Source organism: Passer montanus, unplaced genomic scaffold (genome assembly GCF_014805655.1).
Source record: "Passer montanus isolate IOZ18808 unplaced genomic scaffold, ASM1480565v1 scaffold154, whole genome shotgun sequence".
Lineage (NCBI taxonomy): Eukaryota > Metazoa > Chordata > Aves > Passeriformes > Passeridae > Passer > Passer montanus.
Genome location: NW_024362494.1, coordinates 887,503 through 912,328, shown reverse-complemented (window position 1 = coordinate 912,328; position 24,826 = coordinate 887,503). Strand labels below are relative to the sequence as shown.

Here is a 24,826-nt window from a genome sequence, read left to right as displayed (position 1 = left end):
CCCCCCCAGCCCCCAGCCCCCTCCCAAGCCTTTGTTAGCCATGCCTAGCCTGGTAGTCCCAGGGATAATGGAAAGGAACGGGGGTTTCGGCGATTTAGGCTGTTTCGGTGGGAGCGGCAAAGACAGAGCGCTGCTTGAGGATGACCGGGCGCTGCAGCTCGCCCTGGACCAGCTCTGCCTGCTGGGGCTAGGCGAGCCTTCCTCCTCCTCCTCCTCCTCGGCCGTGGTGCTGGTGGAGGACAGCAACAACAACAACAATAACCCGCCGCCGCCGCCGCCGCAGCAGCCCCCGCCGCCGCCGCCGCCGCCGCCGCCGCCGCCCCCGGCGGCCCCGAAGGGCTCGGCGGCGCCCAGCGCCGGGGCGGCGGAGCCCAAGTTGTGCGCGCTCTACAAGGAGGCCGAGCTGCGGCTCAAGAGCAGCTCCAACACCACCGAGTGCGTCCCGGTGCCCAGCTCCGAGCACGTGGCCGAGATCGTGGGACGGCAAGGTGAGCGCCGGGCCCCCGGTACCCCCCGATCTGCCCCGGTGGCGCCGCTCGCCGGCCCCGGGACACTCCCCCGCGGCCGGGGGGCCCCGCCGCTCCCTCCCGCCCATTGTTCGGGGCCGGGGCCGCTCGGTCCCGCCGGGGACAAAGCCCCGGGGCTGGCGGGCTGTGGGCGGGTGGCCGCGCTCCCGGCACGGGGGTTTTGGGATGGGGAGGGGTCTGTGGGAATGCTGCCGGGGCTTGTCCGGCTGCCGGCACCGGAGCCCCGCGCGCCGCTCCCCGGTTCTGCCAAAGAGCAGATCGCGACCGCGCTCTCCTTAAGGAAAAAATAAAAAAAATAAAAAACTGGGAATAAGGCGGGGGAAGGGCGGGGGGTGCAGGCTGAGCCCGGCCCCGCGCCTCGGAGTCCCCCTTTGTTGGCCGGGCGGAGGGGGTGTGGTGGTGCCGGGGCTCGCTCCGAGCGGCCGGTGGAGCGGGTGGGAGCCGAGCTCCTCCCGCCGCCCCCGGGAGAGGAGGGACCCCGGAGCCGGGGGGACCCCGGAGCGGGACCCGCCGTCCCGCGTGGGCCCCCCGCAGCCGCTGCCCGCGCGCCGCCACAGTGATGCTTTTGTTCTCACGGCTCCGTTCGGAGCGAGGTGGAATGGAGGAGGGCTTTAAAAAAAATTACATGTATATATCTATCTGTAGATATATATATATATATCTCCATACCACACCCACTCTTAAGTCACCCCTCGCCCACCCCCACCACTCCCGGGTGTGCGGTGCGGGGCCCCGCGCCTCCCGTGGGCACTGCGGGAGTCGGGGCACGGCGCTGCCGAGAGAAGTTTTGTGTCGCTACAGAGAGAAAAAAAAATAATAATAGTGCGGCTAAGTGTTGGGCTTTTTTTTTTTTTTCGTTTTTTTTTTCTTTCTCTGAACAAGTAACTTGACGCTCTGGAAGTGCGATGGGCAGAGCCTGCGGCTGCATGGGCAGATGCTCCCCTGTGGGTTGGGATCGAAGGGCCCAGAGCAGGGGGTTTGGGGCGGGACCCGGGGGGTGATGACCCCCAGCACCCCGAGAAGGGCTGAGGTGGGCAAGGGGAAGCCGCGGGGAGAGGGACACAAATGGCTCCTTGCTGGACATCTCTGACGCTAGGGCGTGCGGTTGGAACAATGGGGCCTGCGGAGGCTCCGCTCGCTCCCAGCCCTGGGGCCAGGGTCCGCTTCCCACGCACCCGTCCCGGTTCTCCGGGGTGCAAAGTGCAGGAGCCCGGGGGTGCTGACCTCCCCAAAACTCGGGGCGTCTGCAGCCGAGGGTGCAGCTCTTGCTCTGGCGTTCACAGAGGGATGGGGGCCCCTCGCTGGGGGCCTGGAGGCAGGAAGGGGTGAGGGTCTGGCCCAGGAGATCCCACTGGCCCCGATGCTGACCCTGCACCTTGCCGGGAGCGCAGCGCGGGCAGGCTCAGCCCCAGCTCTGCGCTGGGCTGTGTGTGAGGCCGTGGAGAATCAGGCCCCCTTTGTTTAATAAAGTTGGGAAAGAGGATTGGGCAGGCGGAACCAAGGGGAGATGTGCCAGGGCTGTTTTCTTCCAGGACCTCGCTGCTGGAGAAGGGGGTGTGTTTCGATGTGTTCAGAACGCAGCACGTGCCTGTTGTGTCCAGAGCGATGGAGTTCGACGTGCAGACCTGGATTTTTTTTTTCCACCTTTTTTTTTTTTTTTTTTTTTTTTTTGCGTGTCTGAGGGTTTTCCCACATCTGGGAAGCTGAAATGTCAGTGTGCTGGAGCTGTGGGGGATGCAGCTGTGGCTGTGCTCCTTTGGCTGCTGGGGCAGATGGTGCAGCCTGTGCCCCACCGTGGAGGTGGGTGGGATGGATCCTGTGCTGGGGGTTCCTTCAGCACACTCCAGCACAGATCGTGGCCCACACTTGTTTCTAAAGGCCTGTAGGAATGTCTCCACTGTCTCTCGTGCCTTGTTTTTGTGTCGAAAACCGGATTAAGAGGGTCTGGAGCTGGGTGTGGGGCTCCCAGGGGGATTGATTCCTGGACTCGCATGGATGCCTGACCAGGAATGCCAGAATGCCAGATTGTCATCCCTCGGTAGTACTGCTCCTGTTGCAGATGGTTTTCTAGGAAAACAATTGTTTTTATGGGTACCTGTGAACAGGGTGATAAACATCTTGAAAAAGGGAGGGGGGAAAAAAAAGTAATGATGAAATAAAAATTATTTCACGGCTTTTTTTGGTAACAGAGTTTAGCTTTTTCTTCAACTTATTATTTTCTGAAGAAACACACTATCCCTTCAGATTATTTTATAATAACATCAAATGTCTATTAAAGTGTTCCTCAGGCAGGTGTGGGTATGAGGGGCCCTGGTGCACACACCTGGCCAAGGGAATTCTACCTGCTATCAGGCCACCCCTCGCTTTGCCAAAGGAGTGAAAAGGCATTTAAGTGTAAATAAGGCTCAAGCCCGATGTATTTCTGTTGGAATGTGTGTAAGGGTGGTTTGTGAAGGGGTGTAATCGTGGCAGGGGGGGTGGCTTCACTCCAAGCAAGGATGCTGCAGGAGCTCAACCTGAGCTTGGCAGCTCCTGCTTTCCCCAGGAGCTGTGAACGTGCCCTCGAGGAGCCAGTGGCCTGCTGGAAGCCCTGCTCCAGTTTGTGCTGGGGCTGCTTTGTGTGCTGAATTCGAGGGGTGGGGGGGGACTGCCTGGGGTGAGGTGGGGGGCTGTGGAAAGGGGGTGAGGTGGGAACTGGCCAGACTGGCTCCTCCGCGTGGTGCCCCGGGGTCCGTGGCAAAGAGCTGGGTGGCTGGTGGGCTGCTTTGCAAACTGGAGGGCAGGAAACTGGAAAAGGAAGAATGAGGGGATGAAGTCACAAGAATCCCTTTGACTGGTGCCTCTGACCCCTGGGCACGGCTGCTAGTGGAGCCGTGACCTCCACGCCTGTCTTCCTGTTGCACTGAGGGGCAGGGGTGATTCTGCCTGACTCAGGGCTCCTGCAGGTCATCCCCCCTTCCCCTGGCATGTGTGTGAACTGCAGCTGTGCTGAGTTTGGGTGACCAAACCTCCTCGGTGTGTGCCATGGCACACACAGTGCTCCCCGGGGCCTGCGTGGCACGTCAGGGTGCTTGGTGGCTCTTGTGTTTCTCCTGCCAGCTCGGGTTGTGGGTCTGCCTGCAAGAGCCTGTCCATGGCTGTGCTGGCTCTCACGGCCACGCCGATGAAATTGGAAAGACAAAGCACTGGAGGGGCTCACAGCAGGTTTTTTAGGAGATGGTGGGACATCAAGGGATGAGGTGTGGTGCTGGGAGGAATGGAGAGTGTCTGAAGGGCATCATGTTTTGGTTGTGCAGGCTGTAAAATGAGGAAGGGGCAGAAATCATCAGTCGCTGCAGTTCTTCCCTAGAAGCGACCCGAGGTGGGTGTGGATTACCCAGATCAAGATTTGTATCCAACTTTTGTGCCCGCTCCCACAGACAAGCTGGGCTGCTGTCAGGGGAGAGGCTGAAGGGCACATCTGGGGCCAGATGTTGTGGCTGGGGAGACGTGGTGCTGCTTCTTTGTGTGTCTGGCGTGTGCAGGTGTCAGGAGAAGGTGTGGGGTTGCTTTGGCTTCGTGCTGCGCCCACTCCCAGATAAGACTTTCCCTATGAGGATTTTTGGACTCTTTAAGGAATTTTGGTCCTTCTAAGGGTTCTTGGTCTCATCACGGTAATAGCATCCATTGTCACCTGTACTCACAGACACCCTTTGATGCAGCATCTCGCAGCCTGCTCCAACCAGCCTGTTGTCACCAGGAATGAGATTATGCGAGAGAGGATCTTAACATAAATTGCTCTTTCTTGGCAAGGTGAAGTCAAATAACAAGAGGCTCCACTAAACCCCAGGTGATTGGGTTCTTTGTGTAGCTCCAAACATGCTCCAATGCCTTCAGCATTTAAAAATAGTCCGAGGAAGCCTTTTCCATTGAGGAAGTCTAATGATGGCAGCTCCCCCACCCACCCTGTGGAGGTGGATGTATGTACAGCATCCGAGGAGCAGCCAGGGGGGCAGATCTTCTTTTTCTCCTTGCTTCACCGAAATCTTGGATGGTCTGAAGGCAACCTCTGCTCCGGCAGCTCGGGATGGGCCCGAAAGGAAAGAGATATTGCAGCGGGTTGTTACAAAGTGTTAATGAGAATCGCTCTGAATTTACACCGGGGGAAAAGTGCGGAGCGGGATCGACTTTGTGCCGTTTGAACCGGGGGTGGGAGGAGGAGGAACGGGTCTGGCAGAGAGAGAGAGAGAGAGAGAGACAAAGGGAATTTTCTAGGGAGACACGCTCGCTCCCGGCTCGGGCCGGGTGCCGCGCTGACCGAGTGAACCGCAGCGCAGCCGCCCGGAATCTAGGGCAGTGGGAAAGCAAGCGTGCTGCCATTGGGTGGGGGCCCCCGCCTTTGTCTGGCAGCCCCCTCCCCTCGTCCCCCTCCCCTCGCCGTGCCCCGCTTCCCCCGCTCTGCTCTGCCCGGCGTGTGCCACGGGCACACCCACCCCACGCCGCGCATCGCTTCCCAACTTTGCTCCTCCTTTGCTGCTGGGTTTGTTTCTCTTGGGTGTTTCCGTGGGGTTTTTTCCCCCCCTTTTCCTTTTTTTAATTTTTTTTAAATTTTTTTTTCAGCCGCCCGGAATCTAGGGCAGTGGGAAAGCAAGCGTGCTGCCATTGGGTGGGGGCCCCCGCCTTTGTCTGGCAGCCCCCTCCCCTCGTCCCCCTCCCCTCGCCGTGCCCCGCTTCCCCCGCTCTGCTCTGCCCGGCGTGTGCCACGGGCACACCCACCCCACGCCGCGCATCGCTTCCCAACTTTGCTCCTCCTTTGCTGCTGGGTTTGTTTCTCTTGGGTGTTTCCGTGGGGGTTTTTTCCCCCCCTTTTCCTTTTTAATTTTTTTTTTTTAATTTTTTGTTGTTGTTGTTGTTGTTTCATAAACAACTTTCATCGCAATGTGGCAAAGCGTAAAAAAATCGCCGCCGCGCTGGAACAAGGCGGTCGCTGGTTTTCCTGGCACCGTGCGTTGGGTGGTGGTTTTTCCCCTTCTTGTAAACACAACTTGCATCATCAGGACAATAAACCCGCCGTGCCAAGGGGTTTAGTTGGTTGGTCGTGGTCCTTTTGTGTGCCTTCGGTGTTTTTTGACGCCACTTTCATCGGGTTTTCAATGCAGCAAAACCTTACCCCACAGGCCGTCAGGAGGGTTTATTTGTGAAGTTCTTTGTGTGCTTGTCTTTCAACGAGCCTTTCATGTTAACGGGGGAAAGAATGCCCCACCTTACCCGAGGTAGCTGAGGGTTGTTTATTTTATGATCCTCTTCAATTTTATGACTACAATAGAAAAAAAGATCAAGTTTTAATTTGCCCCTAGACCCTCTTGCACCCCACCAGCAGTGCCAGAAGGGACTGCGTGGGGTATTTGCAGGTGTAATTTGTATCTGTGCAGCGCCTTGCCATAAATGAGAAGAGGGCTTAAAAAGCTTTTGTCTGTAGAGATTACTTTGTATCTGATGAAAGCAAGAAATATCAGGACCTGGAGTGATTTGTGGGGCGTGTTTTCCAAAATAAAACCACGACGCAGTCAATCAAACAAAAAGATCCCCCTCGGGGCTGGCTCCGGAGCTGTTTGCTGTGGCTGGTACAGCTCCTCTGGTGCTTCCAGGGTCGGGGTCATGCTCCTGGGCTGGAGGTGCCAGCTGGTGCCAGGAGGGAGCCTCTAGACTGCATCAGGAGCAGAATATACCTGTGCAGGATCTGGCCTTGTCCCAGCAGCCGGGAGAAGGTCATCAGCAGGTCTAACTCTGAATTTACACCAAAGTGAAATTATTTGAGGGATCTGCTGCTCCACAGCTGCTTGTGCCACTGTGCTGTCCTGGTGGCATTGTCACCGTGGTGCTGGGCTGGGCACGTCCCTTCCATGCTCTGATCGTCCTCTGCCCTCTGATGGAGCAGCTCCTGGGAGCCTTGGGGCAAACCCTGCTGGGCTCCTGTGAAAACACACTGGTTTGGGGCTGCTCAGAGTGAGAACGTTTGGGATGGGCTCGTGCCAACGAAACGACAGCTAGATCAGAGGCATGCAGCACCCTGGTGTCCCTTGTGAGCAACTGTCTTTGCTGGAGAGGTGAACCAAGCTCCCAGAGCCTTCTCTGTTAATTGTGATGGATTTGTTGCCCTGATGCAGGGGAAAGAGAGAGAGGAGGTGGCTGTGCATCCAGATCTCCCCCTGACCCCCACCACCCATCTTGGCAATGTCTAGACTCAATTTATTTCTATGTTTTCAGCCAGAGATGGCCGCTCTGCGGATTAATTCCAGTTAGCTGACTGGTCTGGGCACCAGAGGCTCTCCACTCCTCCAGGGCTTGGTCCTGTGCAGGAATGTTTGTGATGTATACTCAGGTAATTTGCAAACACGTTTACTTTGAGTCAATTGGTAATCAGTGAAATTAAAGAGAAAAAAGGGTGAGGGGAGGAACTGAGCTTATAGCCTCCTTCATGAAATGCTTTGGGATCTGCATTATTGACAAAACCCAGGGTAATAGAAGGTAGGCTGTGGAAACACAATGAGAAAGGGCTTAATTCTCTGTTTAATATAAAAATCCGAGTGGCAGGGGTCTGCCAGGGATCGACACACTGATGTCTGTGCTCTGCCATAACGAGGAGAACATACACCAAGTTATGTATTAGTGCTGCTTTCACAGGTCCCTTTCTTCCCTTAGCTTCATTTTGACACCACCTGCCAGGCCATTCCCTCCCTTCCACCTCCCTCCCCTTTGAATAATCCCCTGAGTAAAACGCTTTGTTACACGGTGTTTCCAAATTTCGGTTATGCACGAAAGTGTCAAAAAAACACCCCATGCAGGACAAATTTTGTTTGGAATTAGCACGCTGGGGTGTGCTGCCCATCTGGCTGGGATGCCACGGGCCACATCCTGATCCAGCTGTGCTCCATCAGAAGCAGGGTGATCTCAAAGGAGGCTCAGCCCCTTTTTGGTGTGCAAAGCAGTCAGGGATGGGCCCAGAGCCTTGGCACTAAGTGAGTAAATCACATTTGAGCCCAGCCTGGTTTTAGCTGATGTAAACCAGTGCAGCGCCCCTGGAAGTTGTGGAGTTCTCTGGGTTTGGGCTGCTGATGGTTTGCCCATTGTCTGTGCCAGTTCAGAGCTGCTGGAGGTCAGGGCTGCTGGGCGTGCTGGAGTTGGTCTAATTTCCTAGGAGGTGATTTTCTCCAGTTTTTTAAGCGCAGGATCCCCATCTGTCTGTCTCCACAAAGCTGGCTTTCCCGTCTGCAGGCCTGCACAGAGACCCTCCCTCCTCCCCCCCTTCTCACACCACCGACTGCACCACGCGTCCTTTTGTCCGTTCCAGATCCTCCTTCCCCTCCCTCTCGCCGTGCTCTCTCCTTGCCCACCTTCCCTTTGCCGTTTTTGGGGTGCCTTGCCTTTGCTCCCCCACGCCTCGTTCTCCTCCTCCCTTGGAGGGATCAGGGTGTGCCTCTCCCTCAATTTCCACCACCTTTGCTCCATCCCCAACTCCCTCGTGTAGCGTGCTTACATCTGCCCTCATTGATGTGGATTCCTTGCCACTGCTCCCTCCCATCTGTCCCCAGCACGGAGCCCCCCGTCCTTTGTCACCGCTCTGCCTGCCTGACCCTCCCTGTGGGCTCCGGGGTTGTTCCCTGTCCTGCCGGGCTCACATCCCTGTCCCCCACACGCAGGCATTGTCCCACAGCTCGGGTGCCAGCCGTGCCACACGCCTGCCCGAGGTCCTTTCTGCACAGGAGAGCGAGCCTGGCGCTCCAGAGGCAGAGCGCGGGTCACTGCGGAATCCCACGGAGCTCCCGCAGCCCGGGGTGATGCACGGGGAGGCGTTTTCAGCTGGATGCTTGCTGAGAACACCCCTGTCTTTCCATGTGATATCCCCGGGGAAATGGTGGCATCTCGGTTAATCTTCCTAAGATGGAATCTCCCTCTTTGGAGAGGGAGGGAGCAGCGCAGGAGCGGGGCAGGGAAATGTCTGCCAGGGGTGGGTCAGGGACAGCCCACCCTGCCAGGGCTGCCAGAGGGCACGGGTGACCTCTCAGGGTTTTATCCAGCTCTCCTTGGGGTGCACCTTTATTATGGATTTTGCCTGGGTGGGTTTATCCTACAGTTGAGTTGTGCCTGGCTCCATGAATTCCTGTCCTTTGAGTTTCCTGGGAGCTGATAGCACACCACTGGGTGACCACTGGTCCACATGGGCCCTTTGGAAACTTTACTCAACAAAGCATCACAAATTTACCTCACGGTGCAAACTCCGGGGAGTAACCCATGAGCAACACTGGATTTGGCAGGGGGTGGATTGGCTTCGGATTTGGGGATTTTCCCAGATCCTTCTTTGTGCCAGGCCTGGCATTTCCATTCCCCAGGACCCTGGCATTCCTGTTTCAGAGATGGGTTGAGTGCAGCAGCGCTCAGAGGAAATTTTGCAGGAGGACAAGGTAGGAGACAGCTACTCCTGCTCCAGAAATGGGAAATGAGGCTCCGGGAGCTGAGGCAGCTCTGAGGAGTTAAAATCACAGTGGGAGCTGAGAGTGAAGTTCTGATTTACCAGCGTGTGTCCCGTGCTGCTGCCAAGACCCTCCGAGGGGCAGTGGGTTCATGGCTGTGCCAGGGGCTGTGTGTGGCTGTGGCTGGCCAGGGCTGTGCCCGGTGCCCGCGTGGTGCCATGCCCAGTGCCAGTGCAGTGCTGTGCCTGGTGCCCACGTGGTGCTGTGCTTGTGCAGTGCCATGCCCAGTGCCTGTGTGGTGCCATGCCCAGTGCTTGTGTGGTGCTGGTGCCCATGCCATGCCTGGTGCCCATGTGGTGCTGTGCCCAGTGCCTGTGCAGTGCCCTGCCCATGTCCCATACCCTTGTGGTGCTCTGCCCATGCCCCATGTTCCTGCGGTGCCATGTCTGTGCCCCTGCAGTGCCCTGCCCATGTCCCATGCCTGTGCTTGTGCAGTGCCATGCCCAGTGCCCGTGTGGTGCCATGCCCAGTGCTTGTGTGGTGCTGGTGCCCATGCCATGCCTGGTGCCCATGTGGTGCTGTGCCCAGTGCCTGTGCAGTGCCCTGCCCATGTCCCATACCCTTGTGGTGCTCTGCCCATGCCCCATGTTCCTGCGGTGCCATGTCTGTGCCCCATGTAGTGCCCTGCCCATGCCCCATGCCCCTATGGCACCCTGCCCTGCCCCTGCAGTGCCATGCCCCGTGCCCCTGTGCTGCCGTGCCCATGTCCCTGCGGTGCCCTGCCCATGTCCCATGCCCCTGTGGTGCCATGCCTGTGCCCCTGCGGTGCCCTGTCTGTGCCCAGTGCCCCTGTGCTGCCATGCCCTGCCCCTGCAGTGCCAGCTCTACAAGCACGGCTGGCTGGGCTGAGCGTGCTGCACGCCGGGCACCGCTGGATGCCGCGGCTGCCGCGGTGCTGTGAGCCCTGGGAGTCGTTTGTGCCAGCTCTCGTGGCACCAGGCTGTTCCCATCCCCACAGGTGTGGGCTGCAGTCCTTGCCAACATTTCGGGGTGCTGCTTTCCAGGGAACACCCCGGTGCCACCAGCCCGTGTCTCACAGGGGCGCTGGGGATGAGTGGCAGCCCTGAGCTCGCAGCCTCAGAGGTGCTGTGGTTTATTAGGATCTGTGTAAATAAGAATGCTCCAGCCCAGGAGCTGAGGAATCTGCCTTTGGTGGTGGCAGAGGCATCGTTTGCGGGTCGTTGTTGTAGTGTGATGTCAGGGGAGTGTGTGGGGGAAACCCTGCTGGTGTCAGTAGTCAGAAGAAGTACAGGAGATGGTCTTTTTGGGGAGAGAAGGTGGGGTGGGAGGTGCTGGGGGATCTCACAGAAATTCCAGTGCTGTGTCCTCATCCTCTGGTTCTGTCAGACACCCGAATCCTCGGGAAACCGCAGCAAAGTGCTCACCTCACTTCATCTGCACTGGAGAATCACAGGTTTTAACTTTCCTTTGGGATCGGAGCTCAGAGCACAGCTCCTGCAGAGGAACCCCCAGCCTGCACTGGAGCTTGGTGCCAGAAATGCCTTGGGGCACCAAGTGAGGCTTTTTGAGACAGGGGTCTGAGGGGCAGGACAGCAGCAAGGAGTAGTTTAGAGAACTGTGCCACATCTGTAAAATCTCTCAGTTTCTTGATGGCATCCTGGTGTCATCTGGGAACTTGAAGCCAATCAGCTGGATCAAGACCCTCCAAAAGATCATTTGGAAGCCAGAACACACTGGAAAGTCTTTTGGCCTTTTTGGGAAAGCAGAAAGCTGTTTTTTCCTGAGCTGTGAGGAGCTGGGGGAATGGGCTTGGTCAGTTCTAGGATTTGGGGAATGGACTCGGTGTGCTCTGGGATGTGGATACTGGTGCACAAAAGCACCACTTGGCCACTGATCTCGGGAGCAGGTCTGAGCACCTGGAGCAGGAGTCTTTGCACAGCCTGCTCTGGGGCCCACAGGAGGGCAGCCTTGCCCCATTTCTTGCAGTTTTAGCCCCAGAGCACATCCTGGCCTCCTGCTACCCCTGGCCAGCTAGCTCTGCTGGCATTTGCAGTCCTGCCATATCTGCAGTGGGGAGGCCCAAACTGCTGCATCTCTGCAACTCCCCTCCAGATTTGTCCCCCTGAAGTTCACGGTGTTCCCCCCAAAACCTCCTCAGTAGTACCAAAATCCTCTGGAGTCAAGGCAGGTGACTCCCCTTGGGAGCTGGCACAGGGTGGCCAAGGGCTTCCACATTGGCCCTCCAGGCTGTGGGGTCAGCATCCCTCTGTTCCCCTGTGTCCTCCAGGCTGCCCCAGGCATCAGCCCTGTCCCCAGAGCCCAAGGATGACATTTTCTCTTGGGGGCCACCCTGGGGCTCTGGGGACATCACAGAGACACTGACACCTGGGGTGGGTCCCCCATTACTCCGTGGTGTTGGGGTGGGTGGAAGGGAGATCTTAGGGGTGATTGCTGAGGGAAAGCAGTCGGGGGGGATGGTGTGGTGGGCTGCAGCACACAAAATGGTGATCCCCGTTTTGGGGGATGAGGGAGTATGGCACTCCTGAGGGGGATGGCACTTCTGAGGGAGCATGGCACTCCTGAGGGAGGGAGTCTCTGGGAATGGTGAGGTTGGGCCTCCCTCTGGCATTTCCCCTCAGGGTTAATGGGGACAGGGCCTTTCCCTTGTTCCACGTCCTGCTCAGTGGTTGCCAGGTGGCACAGGAGATTGTGGCCGCTCAGCCCGGTGTCCTGCAGAGCCGGGCGAGCCGTGGGACAGCCTGGTTAACTGCTGTGCCTTCTTCTCTCTCTTCCCAAGGCTGCAAGATCAAAGCCCTGCGGGCAAAGACCAACACCTACATCAAGACCCCGGTGCGGGGCGAGGAGCCGGTCTTCATGGTGACGGGGCGGCGGGAGGACGTGGCCATGGCCCGGCGGGAGATCATCTCGGCGGCCGAGCACTTCTCCATGATCAGGGCCTCCCGCAACAAGGCGGGCACCACCTTCGGCAGCGCGCCCACCCTGCCGGGGCAGGTCACCATCCGCGTGCGCGTGCCCTACCGCGTGGTGGGGCTGGTGGTGGGCCCCAAGGGAGCCACCATCAAGCGGATCCAGCAGCAGACCAACACCTACATCATCACGCCCAGCCGAGACCGGGACCCCGTCTTTGAGATCACCGGCGCGCCGGGCAACGTGGAGCGCGCCCGCGAGGAGATCGAGACGCACATCGCCGTGAGGACGGGCAAGATTCTGGAGTACAACAACGAGAACGACTTCCTCTCCAGCAGCCCCGACTCCGGCATGGAGAACCGCTACTCAGAGGCTTGGCGGGTCCACACGCCCGCGCCGGGCTGCAAGCCCCTCTCCACCTTCCGCCAGAACAGCCTGGGCTGCATCGGCGACTGCTCTGTTGACCCCGTCTATGAGACCCCCCGGCTGAACGACCAAAACGACTTCAATTACGGTTACCTCTTCCCCAACTACGGTGTGAACAAGCAGGATTTGTACTACGGGGTGCCGGAGTCAGGAGCCCCGATGTGGGCTGGGCAGGAGAACACCAACCCCGTCTCGGTGCTCTTCTCGAAGCAGCAGCGCTCCAGCAGCACCGGCGCCATCCACCCCAACTCGCACCGCTCGCCGTCCTCCTCCATCCCGGAGCCCAGCCTGTCCGGGCTGCCGCGGCGCTCGCAGGGGGAGCCTCTGCAGGGCTTCTCCAAGCTGGGAACGCCCGCCGCTGCCCGGACGTCGGTGGGCAGCAGCCGCGAGTGCATGGTGTGCTTCGAGAGCGAGGTGACGGCCGCGCTGGTGCCCTGCGGCCACAACCTGTTCTGCATGGAGTGCGCCGTGAGGATCTGCGAGAGGACTGATCCCGAGTGCCCCGTCTGCCACGCGGCAGCCACTCAGGCCATTAGAATATTTTCCTAAAGAGACAGAGCAGGGCGTTTTGTGGGGGGGTGGGGGTAGGAAGGGAGAGTGGGGGGGGTCCGTGAGAGAAAAATGATGATGATAATAATAATAATAATAATGATAATAATAATAATAATAATAATGACATCTGAAGAACAAAAAAAAAAAGAATGAAAGAATAAATTAATTTAAAGAAGAAGAAGAAGAAGAAAAAGAAGAAAAGAAAAGAAATTATTTTACAAGCAATGTATGTTATTTTTTAAAAAAATAATAAGTGAATAATAAAATTAAAATGAATAGCAAAGCCAGAAATTTTGAAGGGCGAACAACGCTCCAGCCTGCAATGTCTTTTGTAAACCAAGTACTCAGAACGCACACTCGGATCTCGCAAGCAAAGCAGTTTAGTTCAGTTTATTTTGGTGGTGAGATTGGGACTTCTTGGCGATGACCAAGCCAGGACACCTGGATCGAGCGGGGAGGGAGCAGGGATGCAGGGAGGGCCCTGCCAGCCTTTCTCCAGCCACCTTCAACCTTTGTCTTGGCCTGAAGCCCCCACTCTCCTCCCCCCAGGGTTGTCGGCCCAACTGGGAGCTCAGAAAGAAACAACAGAAAGAAAGGAAAACGGATGACAGGGATTTAGAAGAACAAGAAAGAAACCATCAACCTCTGGGAACCTGTTAGAACGAGGGCACAACTGTATTACCTCAAAGATTTAAACAAAAAAAAAAATCACAGCTAAAGAACTTTTATTGTTTTCCTTTTTTTCTAAAAAAAACCCAAACAAAAAACACAAAAAAAAGAAAATCAAAAAAAGAAGGTGAAGAAATAAAAACGACGCCAGTGAAACTGAAGAAGGTTTGGAAGAACCTACTGGGATCACACCAGGCGACGAGCATTTATTTTGTTATTCTGAGCCACCGTGGAGTCTGGAACTTTGTTCTTTTTTCCTTATCCAAGCAGGGATTTGTTCATCAGTCCAATCAGGAGTCACTAACAGGGTATTTCCAAAGCATTCCCGAGTTCCCGTCCATGGGGGGAGTGCAGCGACTTCCACGTTTCCTTAGGTCACTCTTCATTCTTTCCTCCAAGTGATGCCAGCTGCAGCTACACACGCCACACGCACACACACACACAGAACATTGTGCTTTTCTTTTCTTAAAAAACATACCTATTGCACCAAAACCTAAGAGAGACGATCATGCAATACAGGCAAATGAGCCCATATGAAACCAACATGCATCCCAACAGAGAGCAAAAAAAAACCCCCGAGTTTATAGAGATAATTTTGTTGTCGTCGTTTTTAAACTGGACCAAAACTTTTGTTACCCAAACCAAGTAGGGGAAAAAAAAAAAAAACAAAAAAGAAGAAAAAGTATTTCTTTATGGACCAAAACCTCTTCAGCTGTCCTTTTCCTGGATCTTCCTGAGGTTGGCCACTTTTATATATTATATTTTTTTCAGAACGAAACAAAACAGAAAAAAAAATTGCCTTGTTGAACATCCTTTAATCATTTCAAGACTCCTGGTTTTGTTAAATGAGATACTTTAAAACCATTGGGAAGTGGGAGAGGATGGGCTTCAGATCTGGCTCCCGTGCCAACGCATGCAAGGTGCAGGCCAGCACCTTCACTCCATCAGGTTTGTTCAGCTGGTCTGTGGATGCCAAAATGCTGTGATGTTCAAAATGTGTTGGATTGACCTATTGAGTACCAGTACACCCAGCTATAAATATATGTGTGTATATATATATATAGGCACTTAATTAATCAAGCACCTATATATATATATATGTGTGTATATAAACCCATATATATAATTTTTCTCCCACTACCACCGCTTCCCCCATTTCCTACCCCTCAACTTCTGCTCACAGATCCTGGACCCTGATTTAGAACTGAACCAACAAGTTTCACAACTTGGCGCAGACAGTTCTAACACACAAAAAAAAAAAAAACCCAAACAAACAAGCAAAAAAAAAAATCACCTGAGATTTTTTTATTCCCTTCAGTTACAGGAGACTTTCTTTTCATCGTGGTAATGTTCCTGGGAACATCCTCCCTTCTGGTTTGCTGCTGCTTGCTCCCAGTGCTGCCTGTGCCCTGGCACAGCGGGCTCATGCCAGCCGTGGCTGCAGTCGCTGAAGGGGCTGAGCTCACTCTGCTGGGGCGGGTGGTGCTGGTGCTTTGTCTGTGCTGGTAAAGATCCACTTCTGACCTTCAGATACCAGTTGGAGGGTTTGGAATGATGGTGGGATGGTGGGACGCCTCCACTGTTTTGCATCGACGCGAATCTCTTCCGTAGGGGCAGATTGGAGGGGTGGACAATGTTCCCAGGCTGTAGTGGATGCTGATGTTTTGGAAACAGTAAAGACAAAAGCAGGCAGGATTGGTACTCCCCTCCTCCCCAAAGCTCCAGGACATCCCTGGCCAGGCGGTTGTCCCGGCCCTGCAGCAGAGCCTTTCACACCAGGAGAAGGTTGGGATGCGAGCACTTCCTGGGGGAAGGCGCCGTGTTCTGCACCCTCTGGTGTGGGCTCTGTAGGGTGATGGGGGTCTGGGCTGCTCTGGATGAACCCCCAGAGCCCCCATGTCCCGAATTGTCCTGGGGCACAGCCGTTCCTCCCCTCAGCAGAGGAGCCCTGGCCACATCCTTCCCAAAACTGACCCATTCTCGTTCAAAATCTGGCCTCCGTTTGGTCCCGGTGAAGGGAGGGGAAGGGAGAGGGGGGCACTGCTGTTCTCTGGGAACCTCTCCCCTCCCCGGCGCCCCCTCCTCCATCCCGTCCTGCCCTCCCCACCCCAGGGTTGCATTTTATCCCTTCACGGCGCAGAATTCTCCCGCTGATGTAGAGAGAGTGGTCGAAGCAGGAGCTGGGGGGCGGGGGGTGGGGGTCGGGGGGTGGGCAGGGGGGTCAGCCACCCTTCGGAGGGGCGTTCAGAACCGTTGGTGTTGGGGCTGGAGGGGGCGGCCGCAGCCCCCGTGTTAGTGAGTGAGTAGTTGTTCTTGGCTGAGTGGAGTCTGTTCGTGGTAATGTGAGCAAGTTCTTGATCAATGTCTTTATTTGATGCCAGGTTGTGAAGAGGTGGGTGGGAGTGGGGAGGGGGGAAGGAGACCCCTGTGTTGGGGACTTGGGGTGGGGGGACCTGTTCTAGCACTGACTGTAGGGGGTGGGGAATGGGGAAGGTACAGGGGGCTCTCCTCTGCTCCTTGTACCTCCTCCCTCACCTTAACAAGCGAAAACGATGTAAAAGCCTCCTGCATGCTGAAAAAAAATGTTAGAGAAAAAGACAAAACCCCTTTCTTTAAAAAAAAAAAAAGAAAAACAAAAAAAAAGAAGGGAAAAAAAAAAAAGAATCATGACCCAAACAAACGTCCAATGCTTGCTGTTGGGAACCAGAGTGGGGCTGTCCTGGGGGGGCTGCTCCTCTCTGCAGATGACGTTCCTACTCAAGTCTCCAAGTTGGCCTTTAATAAAATCTTCAGTTCCAATAACCTTTATATATATATATATATATACACATATATATATACATATACATATATATTAAAAAAAAAAGCTTGATGTAGCAGTTCTAGTTTAAAATGAATAGAAGTATTTCGGCCCCTGTTTTTATTTTGATTTTCCCCTGTCCCCTGCTTCCCGCTGTACCCCCCACCGACTCCATATTTTGATGTAGCAACTTTGGAAGAAAGAAAAAACAGGCGCTGTAAATGCACCGAGAGCTACCTCTGCCTCGAGTGGGGGCTGCAGGGAACTCGGGGGGCTCGGGCCTCTCCCTGGCCCCGTGGGGCACCCGGAGAGGGGCAGCCTGGGCCCTGCCTGTTGGCATCCATGGGGAGCCCGGTTGCGGGGCTTAAACAACAAATTTGCGTAATTTTTTTTCCTCTTTTTAAATATATGTATATATATAAAAATCTTTAAAAAAAAAATAATAAAAACAAAAAACAAGAAAAATGCCCATGACCTTAACTATTTGCTCTGACTTGTATCTTCCTTGATAGGTGACTAAAAATGGCTTGTTGGTCTAATTCACCAGCAATAACGATAACTAAACACAGCCCCCTCCTCCTGCACCCATCCCTTTTCTGCAGCGCCCACCGAGCCGGCTCCTCGAGCTTTTCCCCTTCCTTCCCACCACGAGGATGCCCTTGGTGACCCCTTCTTGCAGTGTGAACCAACTGGCCTGGACCTCGCTGGCTTCAGCTGCCCCCACCATCCCTGCCAGGCTTTTGGGGTGACCCCCTCGGGGTGCTGAAGCCGTGGGGGCTGGAGGGAGGCAGGTGGAACCGGGACCCCAAACGCCAAACTGGGTCTTCCTCCCTCTGGATTAGGAGCAGCAGGACCCTTGTGGGAAGTCTGGTCTGTGAGACCTCCATCCTGCAAAATCCCATCCCACCGAAGCGGGGTGGGATCCTGGGAGCGATGACAGGACACGGGCACCCCCTGAGAGGGGCTGGTGCCAATGGGCACCGCTGGTTTCCCCTATCCCCGGGGTTTGCATCAGCCCCTAGGGCTGTTGGAGGCAAGGTGGGGACCGCGGTGACCCGTGCCATGCCGTGCCATGCCGTGCCGTGAGAATGCTGGTGGTGGTGGTCTTTGTGAGGCAGCGACATGAGGGCACAAGCAGGGCCACCAAGGGCAGGTGCCCAAAACCCGAGGCTGGGAGCAGAGAGGGCAGACACGTCCAGGTCTGGGCAGGACGTGTCCAGGTTTGTTCAGGACATGTCCAGGTTTGGCAGGACGTGTCCAGGTTTGGCAGGACATGTCCAGGTTTGGCAGGACGTGTCCAGATCCAGGCAGGATGTGTCCAGATGTGGGCAGGACATATCCAGGTTTGTTCAGGACATGCCCAGGTTTAGGCAGGACGTGTCCAGGTTTGGGCAGGACATGTCCAGGTCTGGGCAAGACGGGTCCAGGTTTGTTCAGGACGTGTCCAGATGTGGCAGGATGTGTCCAGGTTTGGCAGGACGTGTCCAGGTTTGGGCAGGATGTGTCCAGATCCAGGCAGGACGTGTCCAGATGTGGGCAGGACATATCCAGGTTTGTTCAGGATGTGTCCAGGTCTGTTCAGGAGGATCTTTGAGCAGGACATAACATATCCAGGTTTGTTCAGGATGTGTCCAGGTGTGCGCAGGACGTGTCCAGGTGTGGGCAGGACGTGTCCAGGTTTGTTCAGGATGTGTCCAGGTTTGTTCAGGACGTGTCCAGGTCTGTTCAGGACATGTCCAGATCCAGGCAGGACATATCCAGGTTTGTTCAGGATGTGTCCAGGTGTGCGCAGGACGTGTCCAGGTGTGGGCAGGACGTGTCCAGGTTTGTTCAGGACATGTCCAGATCTGTTCAGGACGTGTCCAGGTTTGTTCAGGATGTGTCCAGGTGTGGGCAGGACGTGTCCAGGTTTGTTCAGGACATGTCCAGGTTTGTTCAGGACGTGTCCAGGTTTGTTCAGGATGTGTCCAGGTGTGGGCAGGACATGTCCAGGTTTGTTCAGGACGTGTCCAGGTTTGCTGAGGACATGTCCAGGTCCAGGCAGGCTCAGCCCCACAGGGGCACAGGGGCTGTGGTGGGGTGTGCTCCCAGTTCAGCACTGGGATTTCCACTCGTGCTTTACCAAACTGCCGCCGACTTTGGCACCGGCTGCGAACAAGGAGCGGGGCCTTGGGGCTGTGCTGGGTTTGGGGCTCACCCTGCCAGTTTTCCTTGTGGAAGTGAGCTGTGACAGGGCTGGGGGAGCCAGGGCTCCCCCATCCTGTGCCGTGTCCCCAAAACTGCAATCTGCATTCTTGTGAGCTGCCGCCTGCAGGACAAGGGACGGTGCGGGGGAGCGGGTGACAAAACGCAACAAAGGGAAACGGAGGGATAAAGTAAAATCATGCTGTGATGTCATCCTCGTCGACATAAACTATATAGAGAATAGTGTGTATTATAATGCATAACAAAAGAAAGAAAAAAAGAACCAAAATTGGATTTATAGTTAATGAGGAGATACTATAAAAATATCTTGTCCTAGCTCCCATTTGCAAAAGTATTTTTCAGCTGGAGGGATATCTATTATTTTTTTCTCTTTTCTTTCTTTCTTAAAAAAAATAATAATCTTCATACATACAAAGGCTCAGACTGTTAATATTGTTAACCTCTGAAATCAAAATACTCCAACCTGTTTTGTTTGGTGTTTGAAGGGTTTATTTTGATGCATTTCCTGGTGTTTTTTAAAGAGAGAGAGAGGAGGGAAAAAAAGATTAAGATTTTAAAATTAGAACATTTCTTTATAATTTAATATTCTATTTTAATAAATGCATTTATTACATGTAAATGTAGCAAGGAACTGGGCTAATAAAAATACTTTTTATTAGGTAATTTATTATAAGAAAAAAGGATATTTTATTTTATGATAAAGTGATCCTTAAAAGTTTAGAAGGTTTAGAATATATGTAGGTTAAAAAATACATTTGTATCCAGAGTATTGCTTAAAAAGTGTTTTTAATATATGTTTCATTTTTCGTGTGTGCGTGTGTGTATGTAAAGGTGATAGTTATGGTGCAGATAGCCCTTTCCACAAATAAGAAATTAACACAGTTGGATGTATTTAAACAAAAAAAAAAAAAGATTAAAAAAAGGTAATTAAAAACAGAGAAGTAGAAGAGAAAAACCACTATAAACCCAAGCCTGTGGCTGCTCCATCTGGGAACCCCCTTGGAAAGGGTCGAGGTCTGGGTGGGTTTTGGCTCGGGGCTGGCTCTGGGGCAGTCTTTGGGCAGCATCACCCCACAGTGGCCCTGGCCAGCCCCAGCCCTGCTGTGGCACAGCCCTCCCTGGGCACCCTGAGCATGCCAGGCTCCCACCCGACCCAACCCCACGGGCTGGGGAGCAGATTTCCCTCCTGCTGTGGTTCCCTGGGACAGGGGCTTGGTGCTGGCAGGGCAAAGCTGGCACTGCCCAGCTCCTGCCCTCCTCCTCCTCCTCCTTTTTCCAGCACTGACCCCATCCCAGGGAGCCAGAGCAGTTTTGCCCTCGGTCTGCTTGCAGAGAGCCCAGTGTAACCTGAGGCTTTGTGGTCCTTTCCACAGCCTTGCTGGCCATGCTGGCACAGACACCCCCTGGGCACGCTCCTGGGGGCTCTGGGTGGTCTCTGGTGCCCCCCTTTAGGCTTTGGTCTCTTCCTGAGCTGGGTGGAGGGTTTGGTGCCAGTGTTCAGGCCGGGCAGGATCTGAGAACATCCCTGGTGATTCCTTTGGAGCTTGTGCCACACCAGAGCCCTGCGCTCGTCCTGGTGCTCCGAGCAGCCAGGGGCTGAGCTCACGCAGAGCTCCCAGCCAGCTCCAGCCCATCCTGGGTGGGAACAGCCCCCCCATCTGCTCCCCAAGGCGGTGAGGGCACAGCAGGGACAGGCAGGGACAGCCAGGGCAGTGGGAGCGCCCCTGGCTGGGTGCTGAGCTCCCAGGAAAGCAGCTCGGCATGGCTCCAGCACACCCTGAAGTGTGATGGATCTCATCCCAGGGATGTGCTGAGCAGCCCCTGTGGGCTGGGGGCTGGGGGAAGTCTGTCCCCCTCACACCCCAAATCCAGCCCTGCTCCCCTCCCAAAGCAGCAGGGTGATGGGGTGATGTTTCTGCTCTGTTGCCTTTCAAAGAAGCATTTAAAAAAAAAATAAGATTTTTTTTTTCTGTTTGTTTGTTTGTTTTTAACCAAAAATGAGAAGAAAAAAAAAGGTTTGCGTTGATGGGTATTAAAAAAATGTTAATAATAATAAACACTCAAATTTATTTCATATAATCCTAGAGTAAAGATTAAAAAAAAATTAACTAGTTCAAATAGTAGATACTATCCATATTGTTTAATCTATAGTAGATCCAAGTGATCCCAGACAGAGCAGAATGTAAAATAAACTTGTGAACATGATCATTGTTAACTTCCCCAGGAATTCCATTTTTTTTGGTACTATTTTTCTGAAGCAAACAAATAAATGACCGAAAGCCTAACAAAATAACAACCACCAACTGGTACCTTCTGTCAATCAAAGTCCTGAAGTTATTTTTATAGAGGGGAAAAAAAAAGACAAAAAAAAAGGATCTAATAATATGTATTTTTTTAAAAAGATACGTTTGGGGGTTTGTGTTGCTTTTTTAATAAAAAATAGGCAGATTTGGCTAGTCATGGAACAAAATAAGGAAGTTTTAGGCCATTAATTTTTGCCTTATTCTGACTTCCAGCCTTGGGCTTGGAGCAGGAAATTGCAGAAAAATGTTCAAAGTTGCTGTTACTTTCCTTGGGCTGTTCTTGGTTTTTGAACTTCTCCAAGCACCAAAGGTGTGGGAAGATCCTGGGATGGGCAGGTGGGACCATCCCAGGTGGGAAGGAGAAGGAAAGGAAGATTGGGTGATCTCCCCTCTGTAAGGTGACAGACAGAGCTGGAAGGCAGCGAGGTGCCAGGAGGAGGCTCTGCCCTTGCACTGGGCAGTGCCAGGGCATTAGGGTTGGTTTGTTCCCTCTTTGTTTTCTTTCTTTTGCTTGGTTCTCTCTCACCCTGGTGGCGTTGCACCGGGAGATGCTGTGCACCTCGAGATGAGCTCGCTTGTTTTTAGCACGTGGCATCTTCCAGGAGATTCCGTTTGTTGGGTGTTTCTTTGCTTGGCCTCCAAACATCAGCTTTGAGCACTGGGTGAGATGTTTGGAAAAGCCCCTGCTGGTCCCAGAGGCACAGCCCTGATGGGCCACGACATCCCTGATCCCACAGCTTTGCTCTCTGACAGCTGCCCTGATGCTGTCCTGCTTGGGGACAGTGACACTCGTGGCACATGCCTGGTTTTGGGCTGCAGGAGCACAGAGGAGGCTGGAGGCTGTTCCTAGCCAGCACAGCACGTTGGCTGTGGATGGATCTGAGGCCCTGCAGTGCCGAGAGCAGGAGCCAGAGCTCCTGGAGCTGGCGGCAGGCAGAGGGTGCTGCGGTGGCAAACCCACTGAGCACTGCAGGGCAGGGCAACGCAGCCCTGGCACCAGCACTGGGGCAGGACGTGGCCCGTGCCCCTGCCAGCTGCTCCATTCATTCCACAGAGAGGCCAGCACTTCTCTCTGGAGTGCTGGTGATGCTTTTCACTGCACCAAAATCTCTGCTTGAAGGAGAGAACTCGGAAAGGAACATCCAAGCCGGCAACGCTGTCACCAGCAAAGCCGAGTGCCGCAAAGAAAACACCCTTGAGGAGTTGCTTCCCTCTGGGTTTGGCCTTTGCTCCTCTCCCCCGAGTTGTGGCTCAGCTGTAGCAAACCCACGGATCTCCTGCAGCTTGGGAGCATCCGCACAGATGCCTTGAGAAGCGCGGCGGCCGCCCCTCGCTCCCTGCCTGCCTCGGGGGGCTGGGCTGGCCCCTACCAGCATTCATCACTCAGCAAAGCCATGCAATAGGTCAGGACAGGAATGAAGACAGTTCTCATTCGGTTTCTGCGTATAAATAGCACTGTGAATCTTGAGATCCCTCCCCGGGAGCCTCCTCGGTTGCTGGGGCGTTTCGGGAAGCAGGGCAGGACGGCTCCTGCTCTTCTGGGGGGGTTCATGCTCGGTGAATCAAGCGCCTGGTCCTTCCCTGCCGGGGCGGCGAGGCGGCCTGTTTGCTCTTTCAGTTTTGTTTTACCTCATGTTTTTTTTTTTTAATTTGATACTTGAAGAAGCGTCAGTGATGGACATTGTGCAGTGGTGCCCTGGACTGGAGGGTGGATGCACTTTATCGTCACTTGTGTGAGGACAGTGGGTCCCGTCCCACCCCAGCAAGGTGTCCTTGGTGGCAGCAGAGCCAGCACGGGCTGGTTCTTCCAAAAACCCCTTCTAGGATGTTAGGGAGCAATCTCTGTGTTTTAGGGTGGGTTTTCACATCCTGTAGAAACTTGAAGTCACGTTCTGCTGTCAGCTTACCCAGTGAAAAATTCAGCTGGGATTGTGCTAGGCAGACTTTGGTTTGCCCGTGCCGTGCCAGCAGGAGACAGCAGAGGTTGGGCAGCTCCTGCCTCCCTCTCCTGTGACTCCCCCGTTCCAGTGGGTTACTCTGCTGGAATCTGGAGTCATTGCAGCCCTGGCAGGCTGCAGCATCCCCGCTGGATCTGCTCCAGCATCGCTTCAGGGCTGCTAATGGAGCAAATTGAAAGTCACCCCCAGTAAAGTGACACTAATGTAAAATCTGGAGTAGTTCCACTACTGTCTGTGCGAAAATGAAGTCCCCCTCCAATGGTGGCACCGGGTTGCTGACAGCAGGATGTGCTTTCTGGGCTTGTGATGATGCTTTTGAAACAACTTGCAGAGAAACAGAGTGGTGAGATGTAGCAGAGTGGTGTGGCCAGTGAGATCTGCTCTTGGCTCCCAGGAGCTGGGACACAAGACATGGCTACACGCTGTTCTGCTTATCTGTGAAACCATCAGCGTTCCTTTTTCTTTATGAATTCTTTTAAAGATAATCATAAGAAAAAAAGGGGGGGAAAAAGGACCAGGGGCTGGATCCTGTTTTGCAGTATGGGATTTGCTCCTGATTAGAAAGCAGTGTTAAGCAAACATGAAAGGCAATGGGCACGAGGGCTGGCGGATCCCAGACTGGCAGCACTGCAGAGCCAGCTCTGATCCCAGCCCCAGGCAAGCCAAGGAAATCCCCAGGGATGCCCAGAGCATCCCCCTGCTGCTGCAGAGGACTTCCTCTGGCTCTGCCCTGCTATCAAAGACACCCAGGCTGCTCTTGCTGCCTGGGGACTCCGGCAGAGCGGCTCCAGTGGGATTTGCCACAGAACCACCCCAGGCCACGGGGTCCCTGCAGCAGCTGATCCCCCACACCCACCCAGGGCAGCACAGCCCTCCCCAGCCCTTCTTGGCTTTGCTTGCCCAGCACCACGTTGGCTTCCTCTCCCCAGACATGCACAAGTTTTGTGTAGCCGCTGTCCCTCGGGTCTGGGCTCCTGCCCCACGCTTCTCCCACCTCATGCTGAGCCAGCTGGCCACGGAGCCCCCTGACTCTGTGGTCCTTCCATTGAAAGTCCATTCCCTAGTATTTTGTATTTTTTTTTTTTTTTTTTCCTCTTTTCTTTTAACATCATAGGAAACCTGTAGTCGGGATTGTTACTATTGGAAACCGATCACATGTTCCATCCAGGTATTTTCATCTCTCTGGCGTTACGCAAAAAAATAAAGGCCTGAGAGAGAGATATAACCGAACATAGAAGTAGAGTTAGGCTTGTTGTCTGAGTTTTGAGGCATATAGTATAATGGGAGAAGGAAAAAAAAAATTAAAATAAAATAAAATTAAAATAATGATGTTGCACAACTTGTAGAAAACAAAGAAGGGAAAGGGTTAATGTATTAAATGTGCTAAATTACATTAAGAACTTAATTTTATTAAAGTATTATTACTTAAGAAACTTGGTATCTGCTCTTGATTTGTGTCTGTTCACACTTTAGGGAGCAGTGGTTGGGAACAAGGCCCTGCTGGGCTGAGTTCCAGGGCAGTGGGGCTGCACCTCCCTCTGCCACCCCTCCTGCATCTCCCACCAGCCACGTGCTTTTGGCAGCACTTCTTGGGGTTCATTAAAGCACTTGTGAGACGGTGACCCCCTCCCGAGGCAGCTGCTTCTCCCAGAGCTGGGGCTAGCAGGTCTGTGAGCCACATTTCACGCTTCCCACATCTTCATCCCAGCAGAAAACACCCCAAAAACTGAAAAACCTGGAACAAATCTGACTTGTCGAGCCTCCATGAGTCTAAATGAACCCACCACCCCCTGCCAGTGCCCAGCTGATGGCACATCCCGTGGCAGGGAGGCCCCAGGGACACTTGGCTGAGCCCTGTCCCTTTGTGGAGCAGCATCCATCCCCCACATGCCCACCTCTCCAGCCGGTGGGGCTGACATCACCTCTTGGCACCGTGCTTTGGTGTGGGCAGATGGCGTGGGAGGAGGTGGTGCTTGGCATTTCCTGC

General features: G+C 54.3%; 1 protein-coding gene across 1 annotated transcript; it reads left to right on the top strand.

Annotated features, from left to right (window-relative positions):
* The first annotated feature begins 40 nt into the window (after positions 1 to 40).
* Positions 41 to 13,010, top strand: MEX3A (mex-3 RNA binding family member A). Its single transcript, XM_039702145.1, has 2 exons — positions 41 to 488; positions 11,796 to 13,010. Exons 1-2 carry the CDS (start codon positions 41 to 43, stop codon positions 12,899 to 12,901), a joined length of 1,554 nt encoding a protein of 517 aa, XP_039558079.1. The 3' UTR covers positions 12,902 to 13,010.
* The last annotated feature ends 11,816 nt before the right edge of the window (positions 13,011 to 24,826 follow it).